We start from the raw sequence: 21,263 nt of genomic DNA, 5'->3' as shown, positions 1-21,263 counted from the left end.
TCCTGTCTCCACACACAGCAAAATGTTTAAAAATAAAATGCTTTGTTTATGTGCTGTTCTTGATTAACTCTAGAGAAAGGCTTCCACCAAAATGTAACTGTTCAAGCTGCCTCCCTCTCCTCAGTGGATTCATTAATTTCACGAGTCTTTCATTTGTTTGAGTGTAATTAGATTTGGACTATCACATCCGATGACATTAGTTCAAAAGGGGACTCATTATTATTCATTGGGGGATGTGTTTAGAATTGTGTTAGGTGGTGTTGCATTATATTCTTTACTGTAAGTCGTTGAGCCTGTGTATCATTTTACTCACCTCATGCTGGCTATGAGATTTTTACAGTGATTTTCCTATGAAACTGGTTTATTTGGGAGGTAAATAAGACTTAGTGAAATTTACTTGTTGGACTAGACTTGCTAGGCAAGAGCTGCTTTTTCCGACTGTTTGAAAGCAGACCCATGTTAATCTGTCTCATGCTTAGGACTTTGGATTATTTTGAAAGTCTTTCTGAGGTTTGATTCTATGTCAGACCTCCTGCTGTATTTGACTGGGCTTAATGCTAATTCCCTGTTTCGCATTTTCACTGAATTTGGGCCTAATCATATTTTGCCTTCTGTAGTGAACTTACAATCTTTTAATAAACAGACTTGTTTTAAACGTATACTCGTCTCAAGAAATCTTATTTGATTGTTTATGCTATCTGTCATTCTAATCTTTAAGGGGCGCATTTGCTCAAATGATATTTGGCAACACCGCTCCCGATCCTCGAAAAACGTTTTATGTTATATCTTATCAGATTATCAAAGATAGCATCTACAACAGCATGCTATTACTGTTAACCCCTTCGCCGTGGGGGTAATTCCCCCTCTGTGCTGGGGGGAGGAGGGGCTCGCGCAGTTCCCCCGGTGCTCATGACGAGCTCTTCTCGTCATGCAGCACGGTGGCGCTGTGCTCATGACGACCCGTTTTCGTGGATCGTTCAGCACAGCAGGGGAATTATCCCCGCGTGTGAGCGCCACGGCGGTCCTGAAGAGCTCAGCTCATCATGAGTTTGAGTTTGAGTTTTAAATTATTTATAAAGCGCGCGTACACCAGACGGTTCCATGGCGCTACAGTATGCTGAGTCCTTGAGAAGCGAGAATCACGGGGGGGAATTGGTGAGAAATTATAGGGGGAAGGCTTTTAAGAATAGAAAGGTTTTTAAAGCCTTTCTGAAAAGCAAGTATTGGGTAGAACATCTAAGTTGGATAGGAAGAGAGTTCCAAAAGATGGGGGCAAGAGTAGAGAATTTCGAGCCTCCCCATTTTTTTCGGCGAAACCGGGGAACAGTCAACAAGTGTTGAGAAGAGGAGCGAAGTTCCCTAGAGGGGGCATAAGGTTTGATCTCCGAAGAGATGAAAGCGGGAGATGAGCCTAGCTGGGCCTGAAAGGTGAGGCAGCCCACCTTGAATTGGGAGCGTTCACAAATGGGGAGCCAGTGCAAGGATTTTAAGAGGGGAGTGACGTGGTGGAATTTTGTAAGGTTGTAAACCAAACGAGCCGCTTGGTTCTGGACCAGCTGAAGTCGTCGTACACTGTAAGCCGGCATGCCGTGGTAAAGGGCATTGGCATAATCCAAGCGGGAAACGACCATGGCAAGTACGATAAGTTTCAGGGCCGTGAAGGAAAAGAAGCGGGAAACCTTGCGGATAGTGCGGAGGGATAAAAAAGAAGAGGAAACCACCGAACTCACCTGGGAGTGCAGAGTGAGTTGGTCATTAATTTTGATGCCGAGGGTTTTAACAGAAGAGGAGGGGGTGGGGGAGGTCCAAGGGAAGAAGGCCAGAAGAGGGGGGACCAGGGACTGGAGCAACCACCTGTCAAAACCAGCTCAGTTTTATCTGGGTTTAGTTTCAGGTGGTTGTGATTCATCCAGTCCCGGATGAATAGCATTGTAGATTGGAAATTGGATTTAGAGTCAGGGGAGTGAGAAAGAGAAAATATAAGCTGGAGGTCATCCGCATAGTTATATACGGAGACCTCCATTTGTTGAAGAGCAGAGATGAGGGGGGCTATGTACAAGTTGAAAAGTAGAGGGGAGAGAGAGGAGCCTTGGGGGACCCCACATACCACCTTCCGAGGTTCAGCCGAGAAATCGCCCAGGCGGACTGCTTGGGTGCGATCGTTTAGAAAGGAGGACAGCCAGACCAAGGCAGAGCCGCCGATCCCTGCCGCCCCGACACGGGAGAGTAAGATGGAATGGTCCACCGTGTCAAAGGCGGCGGAGAGATCGAGTAATACCAAGGCCTGGGGAATGTTAGTGTCCATTCCCTCTCTAAGGTTGTCGAGTACTGAAAGCACAACCGACTCGGTGGAATGAGCCGGGCGAAAGCCGGCTTGGCGGGGAGCCAGGACTCGGTTTGCTTCCACGTAGGTGGTGAGTACTTTAGTGACATGTCGCTCCAGGACTTTCGCATGAGCACAGCGCAACCGTGGCTCATGACGAGCTGAGCGCGTCATGAGCATGGGAGGGGTTAAATGGAGAAGCAAATCACTTCATAAAGACCACAGGTGTGCAGGTACATTCATACATTGAACAACACAGTTCTTACAGGATCACACCCAAATGATTCACATAATTAGGCAATAGATCCTCCCTGAGTACTCAGTCTCTTCTCCTTCACCATGCAGCAAAGCCAATATCTCTTGCCAGTCTTGAAGGTTGAAAGGGCTTTTCTTATAAAAAACAAATATTTGCATCACTACAACAGTAACACATAGACACGCAATTGCTATTTGTAAAAGAGAATCCATGTTTATTTACCTTTAAATTGGCTATAGCTAATGTATGCCTGACTTTTGAAAAGGCTAATGTTGGTTGCCATCTTTGCTTTGTGACACGTGAACATTTTATTTCTAGGTGAAGCTGGAGTTCTTATTAACAAATATGATGTTCTTTTTCCTTCTGTCCATGTGAAGAAATGTTTTCTTTTCTTTGTGACAATCATTGACTGTCTTCATAAATAGCACGTTCAAGAAGACACCTGCAGTGTGTACCACGGTTATGTACTTTATCTAGCTAAAGATAGTGTACGATTTAACCCCTTCCATAATCATGACGAGCTCAGCTCGTCATGCAGTACAGTGCTCCTGTGCTCATGACGAGCTGAGCTCGTCATGCCCACACCCGTTTTTATTGCTGTCCAGCACAGCAAGGGAATCGCTCTAGCAGCGATGCTGTTAAGGATGCAGAGAGAAGCTTGTTAGTGAGAAAGTCTCAGAACCTGAGGAGTATGTAATTGTATCATCTTGCTTTAACCTGACAGGATAGACTTATGAGAACTGCGTGTAAGTGTGTACAAAGTTAGAATTGTGTGTTTTATGTTAGGGAAATATAGATTAGAGTCAATCCGATGCAGCATAGAGCAGAGGAAGAGACCTTAGAGTGCTCTCTCAGAACTGACGTTCGTTTGTCCTTTCTTCTTTGAGGCGACCCTATACTGGTTCCTCCTCTGATTCATATGACTTTGATACTTTTAACTGCATATAATTGAAGAATACGGCATTTGATTATTAATTGATGCTCATCTGATTTATCTTCTGTAAAGCAAACACAAGGAGATGATGGATGGAGCGCTGAAACTTTCAGACATTCACCCCAGTCACAGATCCTAGGACTGGTGCTAGTGTGTCATCCTTGTGTTTGCTTTATTTGCCCTAAATTGGCAGGGTATGCCCAAATGTGGGTCCCTTGCTCACTTTGCTACTGGATTCAAGCTAGCCTGGCTGATGAGGGGTGTTACCCAGAAACCGGTCCCAGGATGCTTGTTTCCGGTCCAGGAAAGAACTGGCTTGGCAGTTCGGGCTGGACTATTCTCATGAGGAATAGGGTCAAGATTGATTTGCAGATGGCTGGGTCTGAACTGGGGTGATGACGTGAGCTAAAGAACAATGATGGAGTCAACCCAGATCTGTGACTGGGGGTGAGTGTCTTAAAAGTTTCAGCGCTCCGTCCATCATCTCCTTGTGTTTGCTTTGCTTTCTGTAAACCATTAACCTTTAATAAACTTTCATGGTTTGAAAACTAAATCATTCTGTCTTCAGCTAAAGTACTTCTCTTTAATTGAATGCATTGTCTTGTTGATCAGGCCCAATTGTGAAATTCGGTCTGACCGAGACAGCTGTATGGTCACTGAAATTAACACATAGGAAAGCTTTAACAAGGTCATCTGACAGCTCATCATTGGCCTTTACTTTAGACATACAGATCTCTTCCGCCACTCTCTTGCATCTTGTTTTCTTATGAACTGGAAGAATTAGACGGCCTTAGCCAGTGTATCATCATACGCCTATTGGACAACAACGCCAAGTCTACAGCAAGTATTCCTCTTTTCATGTCTATTTAGGGTTTAAGGGAGTGGTAACTATAACCTCCACTGCACTCCTCATGGCACCTGTCTCATTTCTAGTTCACTTCCACCACTGGATATGTTCATATTAGTAATATGGTGTTATTTACCACTTCTGTAGAGGAGATTTGGCAATCTAGTCACCTAGTGGAATAAATGTTACCTAGTGTTAAAGGGGTAAAGGAAGCCCCATGTGGTACCTTGACCTGAGTAAAGAGGAATCTTGTATTACTTGCTGCCTTTTCTATTTTATTTACATATTTTTTGCCAGGATTTTATTCCATTCAGTGTCTGTTAGTTGCATTGCGATGCCCAGCTCTCATTTCACATGCTTAACATAATCAATTCTTTTAACAAACCTTATTAAAAGGCTGTGTGCCCGTGAGGGCCCCGCGCTCCTGGAGGGTGCAAACTACAGGGACCACTTATTGACCCAACACATATTGAGACAAATTCTTTAACTTTTAAAAGAAAGTCGAATTTTGAATCACCTTCAAGGCTCCGACTTTAATCAAAAATAGCAACCACTGCCTCAGTTCTCCAACTACTGGCTTGCACCCTTGTTCGGCGACCCTATGTTCTTTTATACTCAATCAGGAGGAATACACCACAAACGAATAGAGGTAGGCAAGCCAATAAAGGCACAAGTCTGGCTCTGCTTTGGTCTGATGTCCTTCTGGAGCCTGGGGGGCCAGAAACAAGCCGAGCCTTTGTCTTACTTCTGCACCCCTTTCGTGTGCTATCACAGCTTTCTCCTGTGAGTAGCGGAGATGGATTGGCCAGTACCAGAGAAGCTGCTTTCTATACTTACATCATCAAACAAAACACTGCTTATCAGTGTGCAGGATCTGGGACATTTGCAGTGCGACTGGCCGTGAGGTTGCCCTTATTGGGGAAAAAGGGGAGCAGTACAGACCACATACTCACTTTCTTTGTGTGTGAAAAAAGCTGCTTTATTGAAGACAGGTTCACATTACAACAATAAACCTAGGCCTTTGCCTTATAAAACTAGACCTCACTATACAACAAATCACCTACGTCACTACCCCCACTCCTAATGATCCTGCCCCCCTTACATCTTTATCTTGCAACTTTGTTACTCCTACCCTGCTATTGACCTTTATTTACTCTACTAACACTTTAACCTACTTTTATTAACATTTAACTATCTAAGTATCCTAAATCGTAACTTTTAATTATCTGCTTCAAATGCTCAATGTGCACCGGCCACGGTGTCACTTTCGCAAAATCGTAGCTGGAGCAGCGAAATCGATGGTTATATCTTGGGCTACCAGCCCAACAAACCAGCCCAAAATGTGTCCACGTGTAGCCCGGGCTGTCCCATTTGCCAATATCCCAAGGGGGCACACCTCCAGAGGTTGTCTGCCCCCAAAAGCCCAGTATGCCGGTGCAAGCAACTTCTGTATTTGAGGGAAACTTCTTGCACTACTGCCAGCATTATCTACTGGCTCGTCCGTGTGGGTGATGGAACCAAAAACTGCTACCTCTCTCTTGTGTACTGGAGAGTGGCAAGCGTTGGCTAGGACAGGGCTGGGCAAGACTAGTGGGACAAGGTGGTCTCAAGCAACGTGATCAGGACAAGTGGGAAGAACAACCACCAATCAAAGGTGAGTGATACATGATGTCCAATCCGCTCTGCCTCCCTCCCACATGCTCAGATCAGAAAGCTTAGCTCATGAGTTGGAGCACATACTAAGCCACTCTGCACAGCCCAAGGACTGGAGCTATCCAAACAGCCTTTGGGTTTCCAGAGCTTACAAGCCAGATCTCTACTGGTGTGAAGGAAAACCGGCCAAGCTGCTGGAGGTGCTCTTGCGACGTGAGTGTGTGAAAGAAAAGTTTGCCATTCTGCTGGCAGTATTTCAGCTGTTCAAAGTGAGGAGGAACGTGGCCTGTACCTTTTTTGCACTGATTACCTCCTCGACCAGGAAGGTATGGGAGGGTGAGGGAAGGAGGTAGGGAAAGGGTAAGAAAACTGGCCTGAGCTACCATCTACCTCCCTTTTTTAACCATTATGGGCACATTTCTTGGTTTTAACCCACAATAAAGTGTATATTCTAAACATTGTTTTATGCACCACATTAATCAGCTTTGAAAAAGTCCTTCAAGGATGAAACAAGTGTCGGCTGAGATCATCTAGGAGAAAGGGGAGAGGATGTAGACTTACGGCTAGAGCGGTCGACCTCGAAGCTGGGGAATTGGTTAGAGTCTGGGCAGGGACGCTCACCATCCTGTGATTCTGGGCAAATCACTTAATCTCCCCGTGCCTAACAAAAAATTCATGTATTCATCTGTAACTAAACTGGTGCTCATGTTAAGCGCTCTGATACCTGATATCTTCGGGTCAAGTTTGCGGTATATAAAACTCTACAAAAAAAAAAGGCGTGACCAAATATCAAATGGGATTTGCAATGCTGGCCACCCTTCCCAAATCCTCCTTTTTCCATGAAGTCTCCTTTTTCATAAAATGTTTGCTCTTTCAAATGGTGTTGTTTATTTCATCCTTGCTAAAGTACTCCATGCCTTCAATTTCACTGATGGTTCTATGTTTTATTCCCACTCTTGCTCTCAGTGCCCAGTCTGATTTCCACGTTTCCCCTGTCTGTTCCCATATAGCACTTTGAAGTGGCATTAGGCACTATAGAAGCTACAACCTTACATAAAACAATTTCTCTTCTTCCCTCATTACTATACCTTACATCCCTTTATTTTCTCTGATGGCTTTCTCTCTATTACCCTCTTCCATTCTATTTCCATGGCTGCTGCCAGGTTATGGAACACTTTGTCTTCCCACATCTCTAAGCTCGGCTCTGCACTGGCTTCCTACAAAAAATAGACCTCTATTTAAGAACCTTGTCTTGGTCCACAGGGCCCTTAACCAGATGAGCGCTGGATATCTCAGGGTGAGGATGAGTTTCTATGTTCCCTCCAGATCCCTTCATTTTGCCAGTGCTTTTTTGGCCAAAATTCCTAGGATTCGGCACGCTAGAGCCAGAGGCAGATCCTTTTCCTTTCTGGGTCCATCTGCTTGGAAAAACTAAAAATATTATATGGCTTTTTAATCAGGTATACACTGCCTATGTCCCCTGTGCAATGATGTCAGAAGTGCAGAGCACCAGGACTCTCTTGGGAGTAATAGTGCACTATACAAATGCCTTTTCATTCATTTATTTCTCTTGTTTAAAAAATCTTTGAAAACCTGGCTATTTTCATCTTAGTTCTTCCTGGCAATGTAGTCGTTGGATTTTGCATCTTTGGTATAGCACTTAGATTCCTTCAGGTTTAATGCACTCTATAAACTCCAAATTTAATTTGATTTCATGTGTCTGCCAAGCGCTGCCAGAAAGAATAAGGGCAGCAAATGTGCTATGGAAACAACAAATAGTGTCTCAGACCCTTAATGAGACAAGCAGTCAAGATAGAATATTTTCATTTTGGCAAACAAAACTTTTTTCCTAACTAGAGTGGAATGCACATTACAACTGAATAAGGACAGAAGCTTGTTACTTTGGGAAGCCAATTTTATATGTCTGACTCTAGGCACAAGGTACATGAACGTGGTGCCACAGGAAGGCGATGTGAAACTTGCAAACAAGCTGGTCTAATTTCCCTCATCCCCAACACTACCTTCTAGAGTTAGGTATCGCTGCTGTATTGATCAAGAGAGAGCCCTTGGCTCCATTACTTTTTAATAGCGTCACATGAATTAAAAGCAGAGTGTTCAGATATTCAGACCATGCACCTTCAGACAGCACACACACAGCAGCAGGTGCTCAACCTGCTCGGTTATTTCTCTGGCTCAAACCAGTGACGTTGTGCACCCAGTTATCCAGCACAGTGGGGCTGATAACCAGAGGGAGTGAAAGTGAGAGAGAAATAGAGGCAGACAGATGAAGAAATAAAGGGGCAGATTTACAAGCCCCTTGCGTGACTTTTGCGCCGCCGTTGTGTCACTTTTGTGACGCTGCCGCATCGTAAATGTTGCGGCCCATTTACAACATAATGCATCTAGGGAGATGCATTACGTTGTAAAGCCCTGCGTCACATTATACCTGTGTCATGTATAATATATACAAGGTAGGCTATCCCGCGCAAAAAGCCATGAGGTACTGACGCAGTGAAATCTACAAGATTTCACTGCGTCTCTCTACGCCTTCACTGCGTCAAAATCCCTAAGCCTGTTCAGACCAGGCGTAAGGAATGAAGCATGGCTATTTGTGTGGGACTCCCCTATCTGCTGTGGCATATTGCTGGAGTTGCGTCACTTTCATGGGCAACTCCAGCAATGCGTCACTTTTGCGTCAACAGATGCGTCAGAATTTCTGATGCATCTGTTAATCCTTGCGCCATGGAGTACTGTATTGTAAATACAGTGCATCCATAGTGGCGCAAGGATATTCAGCGCTGACGCAAGGAAAATGACGCATCTTTGCAGATGCGTCAGTGTAGTAAATGTAAAACAAAGAAATCCAAACGTGGTAATCCAATATTCAAATAAGTTTATTTGAAGAACAGGACCCACGACCTCCTGCTTACAGCTTCACTTCTACAATGAGCCATTTACCAACATTCTAATAATAGGAATTCTACATTCAACATTCCTTAAAGTAAAACACATAAATACACTACCACATATTACAGTCAGTTCCTTGTAAACCTGCCCCAAAGTGAGAGTAAGAAAGATAGAATAAGAAAGATCATGAGAAACATGTTGCAAGAGCGAAAGTAAGCAAGGGAGAGAAAGATGGAGGAAGGAAAAAGAGGGAACAAATAGAAAACAATGGAGACACAGATGAGCGAGTGAAACAGAGAGAGAAACAGAGAGGAAGAGAGGTAGGAAGAGAGGTAGCAAGAGAAGGAAAGAGGAAGAAAGATGAGGGAAATAGGATATGTGGGAGAATGTGCCAGATAAACATAATTATTTTTCTCGGCTCGGTTTATGGTTTGGCTCCCAGAGTTAGGCTCGTACATCTATACAAAACACACCTTTACCTTGTCAGAGTAGACGACCATAATTACGAGGATGCAAACAAAAAGTTGTTTTGTTGGAAGAAAACATTTTAATGCACAAGATATTTCCTGTTGCAAGCACATTCGCAAACTTTTCACTGAAGGTGGAAGTACTTAAGGCGTCCAGGGGCAAACACCTGGCTCCTGTCCCACCACCAACAGCAGCAAACCCAGTATTAAATGTAGGAAGGAAGACACTCTGAGCAGAACATATCCTCCACAGATTACAACCCAGCCCTCGAGAAACCATAACTTTCCACAAGAGATTACGTTTCTATAGAAACGTGTCAGTTGCTGAAGCAGAAACACAGGTGATAAAAAATAACACGGAGCTTTAATTAGGAGGGCAGTAATTGGCGGCCTAAAACCAAGCCGGGAGATTATCTCCTTCCTGGTGGCTGGAGGCCTGGTTGCACCGAGGAGAGCCCCGGGGTTCACGCGCCCTTTCCGCGGAGCGCGTGGCGTCACTGAGCCCGGGCGCGCGACTGAGCCCTTTCTCTCGCTCCCTCCCTCCAGGCCCAGGTGATGATCTGATGGATGCGAGCGGCGGTGCCCCAGGGGAACCCGGCGCGTGGCCCCGCCCTCGCCCCGTAGTCGGAGGCTTCAGGCCAAGGGAGACATGCTCCTGCAACCTGTAGGCCACAGGCAGTCCTTCAGCGTGCCCATTCAGATCACCCTTCATGGTAGCCGGAGACGACAGATGAGGTAAGACAGGTGTGGAAACTTTCACCTGCTGCCTGGTGGGTGCTTGTGAGTTGTCACTGCTGAACGCTTTTGTTTGCAACAGGTCCCGCTGCTTATTTATTTTGGAAAGAAGATCAGTGCAGGGGCCCAAAGTTTTCCTAAGGAACCCATTGCCTGCGTTGCTGAATGGTGGAGTGTGGGGTGCTTGTAAGTTGTCACAGCTGAACGCTGTTTTGTTTGCAACAGGTGCCACTGCTTATTTATAGAAACAAATATATATATTATATATATACACATATATATATATATATATATATATATATATATATATATATATATATATATATATATGTGTGTATATATACATACATATATATATGTATATATATATATATACATATATATATATATATATATATATACACATACATACATACATATATACATACATACATATACATACACACACATACATGCACATACATACATACACACACATATAGATACACATATAGATACATTAGGTAGGTATATATAGTTAGGATTTTTTCTCTATGGGATTTTTGAAAATTCTATGTCTAATAACTTTGGCGTTTGTGGACGGAATTGGCTGAAATTTTCAGGAAAATGGCACATTTTGTTTCTGAGCAGCCCTTGAAAATTTGGGGGGGGTTAGTCAAGGGGGGGCCGAGAAAAAAGGGGGGTCCCAAAACGTGTTTTTAACATTGAGTTTTCCATAGGGCGGTTGGCCTCACTTTTAGCCCGAACGGCTGAATGGATTTGCACGAAACTTGGCAAAATTGTAGGGACTGGTAGCCCGATGTGCCTTTGCTAGGTCTCAATATATGTGCTTCAGTGGATTTTGAGAAATTAACGTTCAAAAAAAGATATATATCTGTAACAGCGGACCGGGCAGCGCTCCGGTTCGCGGACTTTACGCGGTACGGAGCTTTGTGAAGCGAAACTGATTGGTTCTCCGGCGTCTGTGAACATTCCAAACAGTCCGTAGCGGCCACCATCTTGTCTCTCGGTAGGATCGAGAGACAAGAGGAGGCCAAAGCGAAGGGGCAAATGACCATAAGGGGGCATAGTAGATCCTCGGTGACCCCCTAGGTTTGATGTGGAGGTTTTAAAAGGGCCCCGCGGGGCAAAAAATAAATAAAATAATAATAATCGAACGGCTGAATGGATTTGCACGAAACTTGGTAAAATATTAGGGACTGGTAGCCCGATGTGCCTTTGCTAGGTCTCAATATATGTGCTCCAGTGGATTTTGAGAAATTAACGTTCAAAAAAAGATATATATCTGTAACAGCGCTCCGCTTCGCGTAACGGAGGTTTGCGAAGCTGATTGGTTCTCCGGCGTCTGTAAACATTGCAAACAGTCCGTAGCGGCTGCCATCTTGTCTCTCGGTAGGATCGAGAGACAAGAGGAGGCCAAAGCGAAGGGGCAAATGACCATAAGGGGGCATAGTAGATCCTCCTTGACCTCTTAGGTTTGATGTGGAGGTTTTAAAAGGGCCCCGAGGGGCAAAAATAATAATAATAATCGAACGGCTGAATGGATTTGCACGAAACTTGGCAAAATTGTAGGGACTGGTAGCTCGATGTGCCTTTGCTAGGTCTCAATATATGTGCTTCAGTGGATTTTGAGAAATTAACGTTCAAAAACAAGATATATATCTGTAACAGCGCTCCGCTTCGCGGAGATAAAATTATCTCTGTATTACCTAGCTGTTGCTAACACCAGTTAGCGACAGCTAGTAGGAGATAGCGACCATCTTGGGCCCCGCTTTACATGTCAGTGATATTTATCACTAATGACATGCAAAGTGGGCATGCCAAGATGTTAGCGACTGGAAACAGTCGCTAACATCGCTATCTCCTATTACCAACTTTTGGAAATATTCGCGATAAGCGCGAATATCTCCAAAAGCTACCACCTGCCCTGAGCAGTTCTTAGCCATGTTATCCAATGGGAGGTGGATAACATGGCTAAGAGCATTAGCTCGGTAATGCATGAATATCGCTGAGTTTTCAGCGATATTAATGCATTGCGGTCGTTTTTTATCGTATTTGCGATAAACCTTGATAATAGCAAGGTTTATCTGCGATAATTTCTGAAGATGCTTAGCGGTAAAAAATTCGTTGCTAAGCATCGTTAGGGATAAATATCGCTTAACTTTGGTAATATGCCCCAACGTCTGTTAACGTTCGATTCGAAGGAAATCAGGAAGTGTTGAAAAACATTGTCTGCGCCATCTTGCCTTTTTTCAAATGCCACACTTTTGTCGTGCACGGCAGTCATTTTAGATGCCTTGACCAGACCCACTCTCTGCACGCTGTCGATCCTTAGCATGGCTCCCCACCCTCGCAAGCATCTCCCCCAGGCAGTGGTCACCCCCGCTCTCTGTCTTATGCATGGGTAATAAACCACCCCCCATCTGCGCTGCTCTTCACTGAGAATCACACCCTGTGCCCGCCCGACACCTCCCTTTCGCCCTATTCACTACCGCACCCTCTGACACTCCTTTTCCTCTGTGTCCGATTGTCCAGGCCGGTCCTAGGGTATCATCTAGCCCTGCAGATGTAGTTTATGGCCCCAGCTGTAAAGAATCACCCCTCTTCAAAGGAGTTATAGTAGATCAAGGCCCACACTCGATGAGATCCGTCACAGCAGACGCGTTCCTATTATCTGAAAACCATCCTGTATTGTGATTGGGGAGGGGACCGAGCCTGAAGCGGAAGATTCCAGGGATGACTCTTTGTACATCAAAGTTTTTACAATTATGTGTCACATTAAAAATATATAGCACTCCAACAAAGTAGTAAGATTATAAAACTTTAATAACTTATAAATATATACAAGAAAACAAAAACAGTAATAACATATAAACATTTTTAGGGAAAAACAACGAAGTAGCGGTCGGCTGTGCGAATAGTCCCAACGCAGCACAACGTCCAGATTTCACTGATTTCGGCATCCGGCGTGGGGCGTCGCGGAGGTGGGTCATCAGTAGCAAACTGTTGTGCGAATAGTTCCAAGGCAGCAGAACGATGGGACCAAGGTGATGTCCAGTAAGTTGCCGCACTGGTTTTGGTATCCTACAATGCTGCTCCGAATAACGGCGTGGGGCGCCCCGGGGGAGGCGGCGTGAACGGGCCTCTCCAGGTGGAGTCTCGTCTGTTGTAGTGGGGCGCCCCTTTACCGTTTCAGTTGCCATTCCGTCCGCTTTTGGTCCACTGTGTCAAAAGCCGCAATTCAGCTGAGTTGCGCCCACTCTTGCGGTGCAGCGATAGGCGGCTGTCACAGGACTCTCAAAATGGCGGCAGGCTGTTTCCTTTTTGGGCCTGGTCCACTGAAATGGCCCTGGGACACCTTGGAAATCGGACGCTTGTCTGCTAGGTCTTGGACCCCATTCTCGAAAGCGTCCCCTCCGCCTTGAGGATTCATCAAAAGTTTTGGGGGCCCCCGACTCCTGCAGGCTTCTGGTGGGGAGCGGCTGCCATGATTGGTCGCGGAATGACTACGACGGAGCCACGAGATGGTGGTGCTTTCATGGTGACACCAGCTTCAGTCTGAAACATCCAGACACAAGGTGGGGCTTTCATCGTTTGGGGAAAAAAAAAAGTTTTCATCCAATGAAAAGTGTTGTTTTTAGGTCATATGATCAAGCCTTCCATCATTAGGAAACCAAAAGTAAAATGAACCAATGAAAAGTTTTATAAACAAGTCACATGACCTGTTATGCGGCATAGGGTATAAAATGCGGAGAAAATACGTTGGCACGTGAGGCGGCGTCAGTAGCGGACCGATGTGCGAATAGGCCGAAGGCAACACAACGCGCCAAGATCCGGATGGCACCGAGGTGGTGTCCAGCAAGTTGCAGCACTGGTGTGGCCATCCTACAATGCTGAAAGTCGGCGTGGGGCGCCCTGTTGGCCTGTGAGTTCGCGTCAGTAGCGGACCGATGTGCGAATAGGCCGAAGGCAGCACAACGCGCCAAGATCCGGATGGCACCGAGGTGGTGTCTAGTAAGGTGCACTGGTGTGGCCATCCTACAATGTTGAAAGTCGGCGTGGGGCGCCCCGTTGGCCTGTGAGATGGTGTCAGTAGCGGACCGATGTGCGAATGGGGCCAAAGGCAGCGCAACAATATTTTCTGAATAGAAGACACCACAAGGCGCTGAGATGCCAAAATCCGGATGGCACCGAGGTGGTGTCTAGCAAGTTGTGTCACTGGTGTGGCCATCCTACAATGGTAAAAGTCGGCGTGGGGCGCCCTGTTGGCCTGTGAGATGGTGTCAGTAGCGGACCGATGTGCGAATGGGGCCAAAGGCAGCGCAACAATATTTTCTGTATGGAAGATACCACTAGGCGTTGAGATGCGAAGATCCGGATGGCACCGAGGTGATGTCTAGCAAGTTGCTGTACTGGTGTGGTCATCCTACAATGCTGAAACTCGGCGTGGGGCGCCCCATTAGCCTGTGAGATGGCGTCAGTAGCGGACCGATGTGTGAATAGGCCGGAACCAGCACAAGGCGCCAAGATCCGGATGGCACCGTGGTGGTTTCATAGTTGAGAGGCACTTCATCTGCAGTGGGGCGCCGAGATCCGGATGGCACCGAGGTGATGTCTAGCAAGTTGCTGTACTGGTGTGGCCATCCTACAATGCTGAAAGTCGGCGTGGGGCGCCCCATTAGCCTGTGAGATGGCGTCAGTAGCGGACCGATGTGCGAATGGGGCCAAAGGCAGCGCAACAATGTTTTCTGAATAGAAGACACCACAAGGCGCTGAGATTCGGTTGGCACCGAGGTGATGTCTAGCAAGTTGCCGCACTGGTGTGGCCATCCTACAATGCTGCTCCGAATAACGGCGTGGGGTGCCCGAAGGGGGGGGGGGGAGGCGGCATGAACGGGCCTTCCTAGGTGGAGGCTCGTCTGCTGTAGTGGGGTGCCCCTTTACCGTTTCAGTTGCCATTCAGCTGAGTTTCGGCTGCTCTTGATGCTACAGCGACAGGCGGCTGCAACAGGACTCTCAAAATGGCGGCTTGTTCTTTGGATTTGGGCCTGGTCTACTAAAATGGCCCTGGGACACTTTAGAACTCGGACGCTCGATTTTTTTTTTCCTTTCCTGTACATGCAAAAAAAGGTAAATTCCCGGTACGTTACACGCTTCATCTGCCACGATGTACTCTCCAGAGGAACCGAAAAAATATATAGTTATGGTAACTATACCATGCATCGTCATATGGAGAGGTGGCACCAATTAATTATAGTGCTGCATAAAAGAGAGATTTGGAGGAGAACCCCCGACCTGCCAGTACATTCATCAAAGAAGTGGCACTGACAGCATCAGAGGCAAGGGAAATGGTCCCAAATATTTAGAACTTTGGAAAGATTAAAATGACATGTTTAGATTGTGGCAAATTAATTTCATGTGGACAGATGAGTGTTACTCTAATAAATACAGCATATGAACATCATCATAGTCGATGGTTGGTAGAGACATTTTGACTATATCCTGGACCTGCCCGTCCTCGCCCAAAATGGCGCCGGAATAAATGGGACTCGTAACTCCTTGTTGTGTACTGGTTGCAGAACCTTGAAATCACGAGATACGTATGCAGTTTTGAAGCATATGGCGGGCGGGGACGAGAATTGATTGAATATTTCGACATCCCCATTGATATTAAGTTCTGATGTGTTATTGATTACTGTACTATTGAAAGTTCGAATTAACGTCACCCATGGTACTTGCCCGCAAATGTATATCTAGATAATTTTATTGTAACTGGCCCTGTCGTATTTTAATTATAAAATGTACGTCCACCGATTCCGCAACTGTTAGACACCTTAGTTCTTGCAACCTAATGGCCCGCCCGTTACGTTCCTCTACAGTGTAAATGTCTACTCATCATATACGATTACAGTTTGCTCCGTGGCCGGCCCACGTGGTTATAGGCTCGTATTTGTATAATGAAATTTTCACAATAAAGGTTTTTAAAAGAAAACATGGTAGTAGTATATACATTGGTAAAGTTTTTAATAATAGTCACTGTTTTAGAATCATTAAAAGGCAAGTGAAATAAAGCAGACCAATTACATGAAGGGTAAAAGGTATAATACGCAGGAACGCAGTAAAGATAAATGGTCAAGGGCTGTTGTGTTTTCTACTCCTGCAACATAAAGTGATCGATAAGAATCTCATATTCAGGCGTATCGGCGACTAAGACAGCAGGTCGACCCTCTTTTGCTCAACGGCTCCGTCATGGGACGAAGAAACGCTCTTTTTCTCGAAAAAAGAATATATTTTACTTGCAGGACAGTTGTAAATTTTCCGGGAAAGTACATTAGCCTGGAACATTATAACATATATTTAAGAAAAAATAATGTTCGGAAGTAATAAAAAGCGTAATTTTTAGGTCATATGACCAAGCCTTTCATCATTAGAATAAGAAAAGTAAAATGAACCAATGAAAAGTTTTATTAACAAGTCACATGACTTGTTATGCTTACGTTACGCACTGCTCGTCGCGCCCCGGATGACTTCCGGATGCGCTAACGCGGCGCGTCATATGACGCATTACGCGACAACGCAGGTCCAGAATATAGTCAAAATGTCTCCACCAACCAGCGGTCGGAACACAACCCCTTTCAGCAGGCTAAATAGTTCTGTTAAATGACAACAGAAGGGACAGGCAACAAGAACCATCAGTCAAAGAGGGGAGGGCTAGTTCTTCTCTACCGGGTTACATTGGGGCGCTACCGGAACTGATCGAATTGGTAGTCTACAGTGTTTCTGGATGTTTCAGACTGAAGCTGGGGTTAGCATGAGAGCACCACTATTTTGTAGCTCCGTCGTGGCCATTCCGCAACCAATCATGGCAGCCACTCTTTATCGTTATTTTGGGCGGGGTGGGTGGCGGAGCCGAGCTGTTTTGCAGCCATCATTGTGTGGAGTTAAGTTCATCTCACTAGTTTCGTATTTGTCATGAGGGGTTGTTCCTAATGTTTCTATTTTAGCGAGGTCAAAAAGAGATCCCATTAGTGGCCTACTGATTTTGCTGGATTCCTATTCTTTTTTTTTTACACGATTTTTCATTATCTGCAAAGACTAAACAGAGTATTGCGACTCTGTGTTTGTTTGTAAATAGAGAATGAACCAAAGAGAACCAATTCTAAAACAGTAAATGCTTGGATAACAATCAATCAAATGGAGAGAGAAGCAGGCACGACGTATTACAACGGGGGCAAAGGCCTGCGTTAACTACCTTTCACTATCTGCAAAGAGAGAGTACTCCTAATAGAAATGAGGGGGGGGGGCACCATTCAAAGCAGATCAGTGTGCATAAACACGAAAATGTTTTCACTTACCACGTACTTGACATTCGACAGCTTATGATATTTGCTATTAAAAAACCATTGAAATTCACTGAAAAAACCATAGGTTATAGACCATATATAGTTAGGAATTAGCATTTACAAAACCTTGAAAATTCACTGAAAAAACCATAGGTTATAGACCATATATAGTTAGGAATTAGCATTTAAAAAACCTTATTTTACTCACACAAAACCATTGAAATTCCATATATAGTTAGTTGCACTAACTATATATCGCGCACCCGCAATCCACTGCTGATGATGTCACATATTACATCATTCATGACATGGTCAGTGACATCACTGATGACATCACTGATGACATCTCAAATGACATCACTGATGACATCACTGATGACATCTCATTTGAAATCAATGACCACATCACTGATGATATCATTCATGTGACAATACAATGCATCTCCTCACATTTTAATATAACCTCTGTTTCACCCAGTGTTAAATACAGAGTATAATTTTTGAAACCATTGACACACCAATACTAGTTACTACATACGCACTCACTGATTCCTACGTCTACACACACATTCACTCATTCACCCATACAATCATTCATACATACAATCACTCATCTTTACAACACTATCATATGCACTCATACACCTATACAGACACTCACACTCTGCCACTCATCCATGGAGTTACTCACACACCTAGTCAGTCCTGTAAAGAATCAATCACACTTCCATTTTCTTGTCTATACAGTTAAACATAGAGCACCTTACATTTTCAAACATATACTAACACATACTTACTTTGTTATACAATCATTGATACAAGTACACATTGATCTGCATAGAGTCACACACCTCCTAGCCAGCCACACACACACTCAGTCTCCCATACAAATACTTGGACAATCAATCAATAACCCATATAGTTAATCATATAGCTACTGATCAACACATGCAGCAGTTTACAGAACAACAGACATAATGATGCACAAATTAAGACAGTTTAGTCACTAACCCATGCACTCAGTGAGACACATTTAATCACTCACTCATACATTCAGTCACGCACCTACTAAATCCTTCGTCCAGACACTTATACATCTACTCATTCTTCAATATGTAAAACATATTTAAACTTTACAGAAACACACAGTCACTGGATGATGTCATCAGTGATGTCATCAGTGATGTCATTTGAGATGTCATCAGTGATGTCATCAGTGATGTCACTGACCATGTCATGAATGATGTAATATGTGACATCATCAGCAGTGGATTGCGGGTGCGCGATATATAGTTAGTGCAACTAACTATATATGGAATTTCAATGGTTTTGTGTGAGTAAAATAAGGTTTTTTAAATGCTAATTCCTAACTATATATGGTCTATAACCTATGGTTTTTTCAGTGAATATATATATATATATATATATATATGGATCAGTACAGGGGCCCAAAGTTTTCCTAAGGAACCCATTGCCCGCGTTGCTGAATGGTGGAGTGTGGGGTGCTTGTAAGTTGTCACTGCTGAACGCTGTTTTGTTTGCAACAGGTTCCACTGCTTTTTTTTTTTTTAAATATATATATGGATCAGTGCAGGGGCCCAAAGTTTTCCTAAGGAACCCACTCCACTGCCCATGTTGCTGAATGCTGGGCTGAGTTGCTGAACACAAAGACTCCCTAGTTTGGATTCCACCTCCTGCCTCCTTCTTCCAGCACTGTAAAGTTCCTGTCTCTATTTTTATTATTGCATGTTGTTTTTCATCCCTGCTTTCCCATAGTGTACCTCTCTTCTGCTTACTCCATCTTTCTCCCTCTCTGCCTTTCTGTTTCGTGTTCCGGGACCAGGGTCCTGCTTGTAGTATGATGGACAAGTGGTGACGGAGAGATCCCGTTCGCCTTATTACATGTGCATTATATCCTAATTATTATAATAAGCCTTTTGCCCGAAAATAAATGCCTGAGTCCATAGTAGACTCACTGGCACAATTTGAGCACAAGCTCATACTTTGAAGCACGTTAAATGCACAGTTGCTTCTATGCTGCCCAACACTGACGGAAAACATATTTTGTGCAGACAACTATTTTTTTGATCATTTTTCTTTATTCAGACCTAAACAGAAACACTTTACAGCCTCATTGGTTTCGAAACGCTGAAGTCATTAACATGCACAGCCCGTGGACAATTATTGAGGTGTGATGGGCCCATTGGCCAGCGTGCCACTGTATCTACTCCACTAATGACAACTACCTCTTTGTCCATGCACCTGTGAACCTCTGCTTTAATCAATCTTCTTTTCTCTGAGTAAAAACAGCCACAATTTCCCTTCAGATTTTCAACACTGACACACTATTGGCCACTTGCAAAGTGAAGGTGTCACTTTGACCATGAAATACAGCCTTGCCACTGTTTTTTCAGAGGAGTTCAGATCCTAGGCCTGGGTCCCATATGATGCCTCTTCTGTGGCCACTGAAAGCCATAATTTGTGCAGTGGTTACCAGTGGTGGGCCCTGGTACATTTTTTGGGGGACCAGGACTTATATTTCATAATTTTTTTTAACCATGAGCAAAAGAGAGAAAGGCAGAAAAGGGAGATCGAAATAGTGGCGAAGGCAATATAAGATCAAAAAGAACCTGCACGAGTGAGATAAAAAGACAGAATGGGAGAAAGGGGTGTGAGGTGGAGCGAAGACTAGACAGCCTTGGCATTCAGCAACCCCGGCATTTAGCAGTGCCAGAAGTGGGCAGTTGAGAAAAACTTTTGGCCTCTTCAGGTATTTTTTTTACAAGTTAAGCATTGAGACACCGGACCCAAACAAAAGGTAATTTCTAGCCAAGCCAGAGAGACTGCTCTTCCTAATAAGAGATGACCCATGAACATTATGTTAAAAAAAAAAGAATGGTGTCTAGCATCAGCAATAACTTAGGGGAGTGTGAAGTTGCAAAGGTTTTCTTTTTATCCTTCACAAAGATCTGTGGATAACTTTGCCTAATTTGAAAACCATTTAATATGGCCATAGTGGTGTGAAATTTTAGCCATTTGCAACATTTTTATGTCTTTTGTATCCATCTTTTACCCTAAAAAATGGTCTTACATAAGATACGTTACACAGAAAACGGTAATGGCCCAATTCACAAACTGCGCTTGAAATGAGATTTACGAGTGCAGATGACAGTGTTTACGGCAGCAAGGGGTTCACAAAAGGTACCTGCAACTATCAATTAAATAGGATTTCTAAAGCACTGCTTATCATCTCTGGGGGTGTCCTGGCGATGGGGGAGGGCGGATTGGGAGGGGGGGGGGGTGAGGATGCTGCTGCTGAGATGAGTTAGTTGAAGTTGAACTATAAATCCTTTACTCATACCTAATAGTGCCACAACAGGTAAAATTACGTGGGCTTAAATCCCACACAAGGGGGTGAGTGGGTGTTTCAAAGCATGCTCAGTGTAGAAAGCTTTGGCCACTATCAAAGTTATCTTGGACCTATCTACAGCCTGGGAATGTTCAAGTTCAAGTTCAGAGATTTATATAGCGCACTACTCACCCAGAGGGTCTCAAGGCGCTTGGGGGAGGGGGGTGCTTTTACTTATCGAATTTCCAAGTTTTTAGTTGCTTTCTGAAGGAGAGGTGGTTCTGATTAAGGCGGAGGTGGGTGGGGAGAGAGTTTCAGGTCTTGGCCGCTCAAATCCTTGTTCAGTCTCTCCTGTAAGGAAACAGATTTTATCTGTGGATGATTGGGGGGGGGGGGGCTGTGCCAGTGCACAAATGTGTTGATATTCCTGCTAGCTTATTTGTACAGTG

The 21,263-nt window shown here is 44.4% G+C and overlaps 1 protein-coding gene across 2 annotated transcripts in view; it reads left to right on the top strand.

Moving 5' to 3' along the window:
• KCNMB3 (potassium calcium-activated channel subfamily M regulatory beta subunit 3) overlaps nt 1-21,263 on the top strand; it is a 132,196-nt gene that overhangs the window by 35,986 nt on the left and 74,947 nt on the right. Inside the window, exon 1 of one of the 2 annotated variants that reach the window (XM_078668010.1) lies at nt 9,932-10,122. The exons of the other annotated variant lie outside the window; for it this stretch is intronic. Coding sequence (XP_078524136.1) covers nt 10,037-10,122 — 86 coding nt within the window. The 5' untranslated portion in view covers nt 9,932-10,036. Of the gene's footprint in view, nt 1-9,931; nt 10,123-21,263 lie in introns of those variants that run through there. 2 annotated transcript variants of the gene reach the window in all.

Source organism: Lissotriton helveticus, chromosome 11 (assembly GCF_964261635.1).
Source record: "Lissotriton helveticus chromosome 11, aLisHel1.1, whole genome shotgun sequence".
In the NCBI taxonomy this organism is placed as follows: domain Eukaryota; kingdom Metazoa; phylum Chordata; class Amphibia; order Caudata; family Salamandridae; genus Lissotriton; species Lissotriton helveticus.
This window is presented reverse-complemented; position numbering and strand designations above follow the sequence as displayed.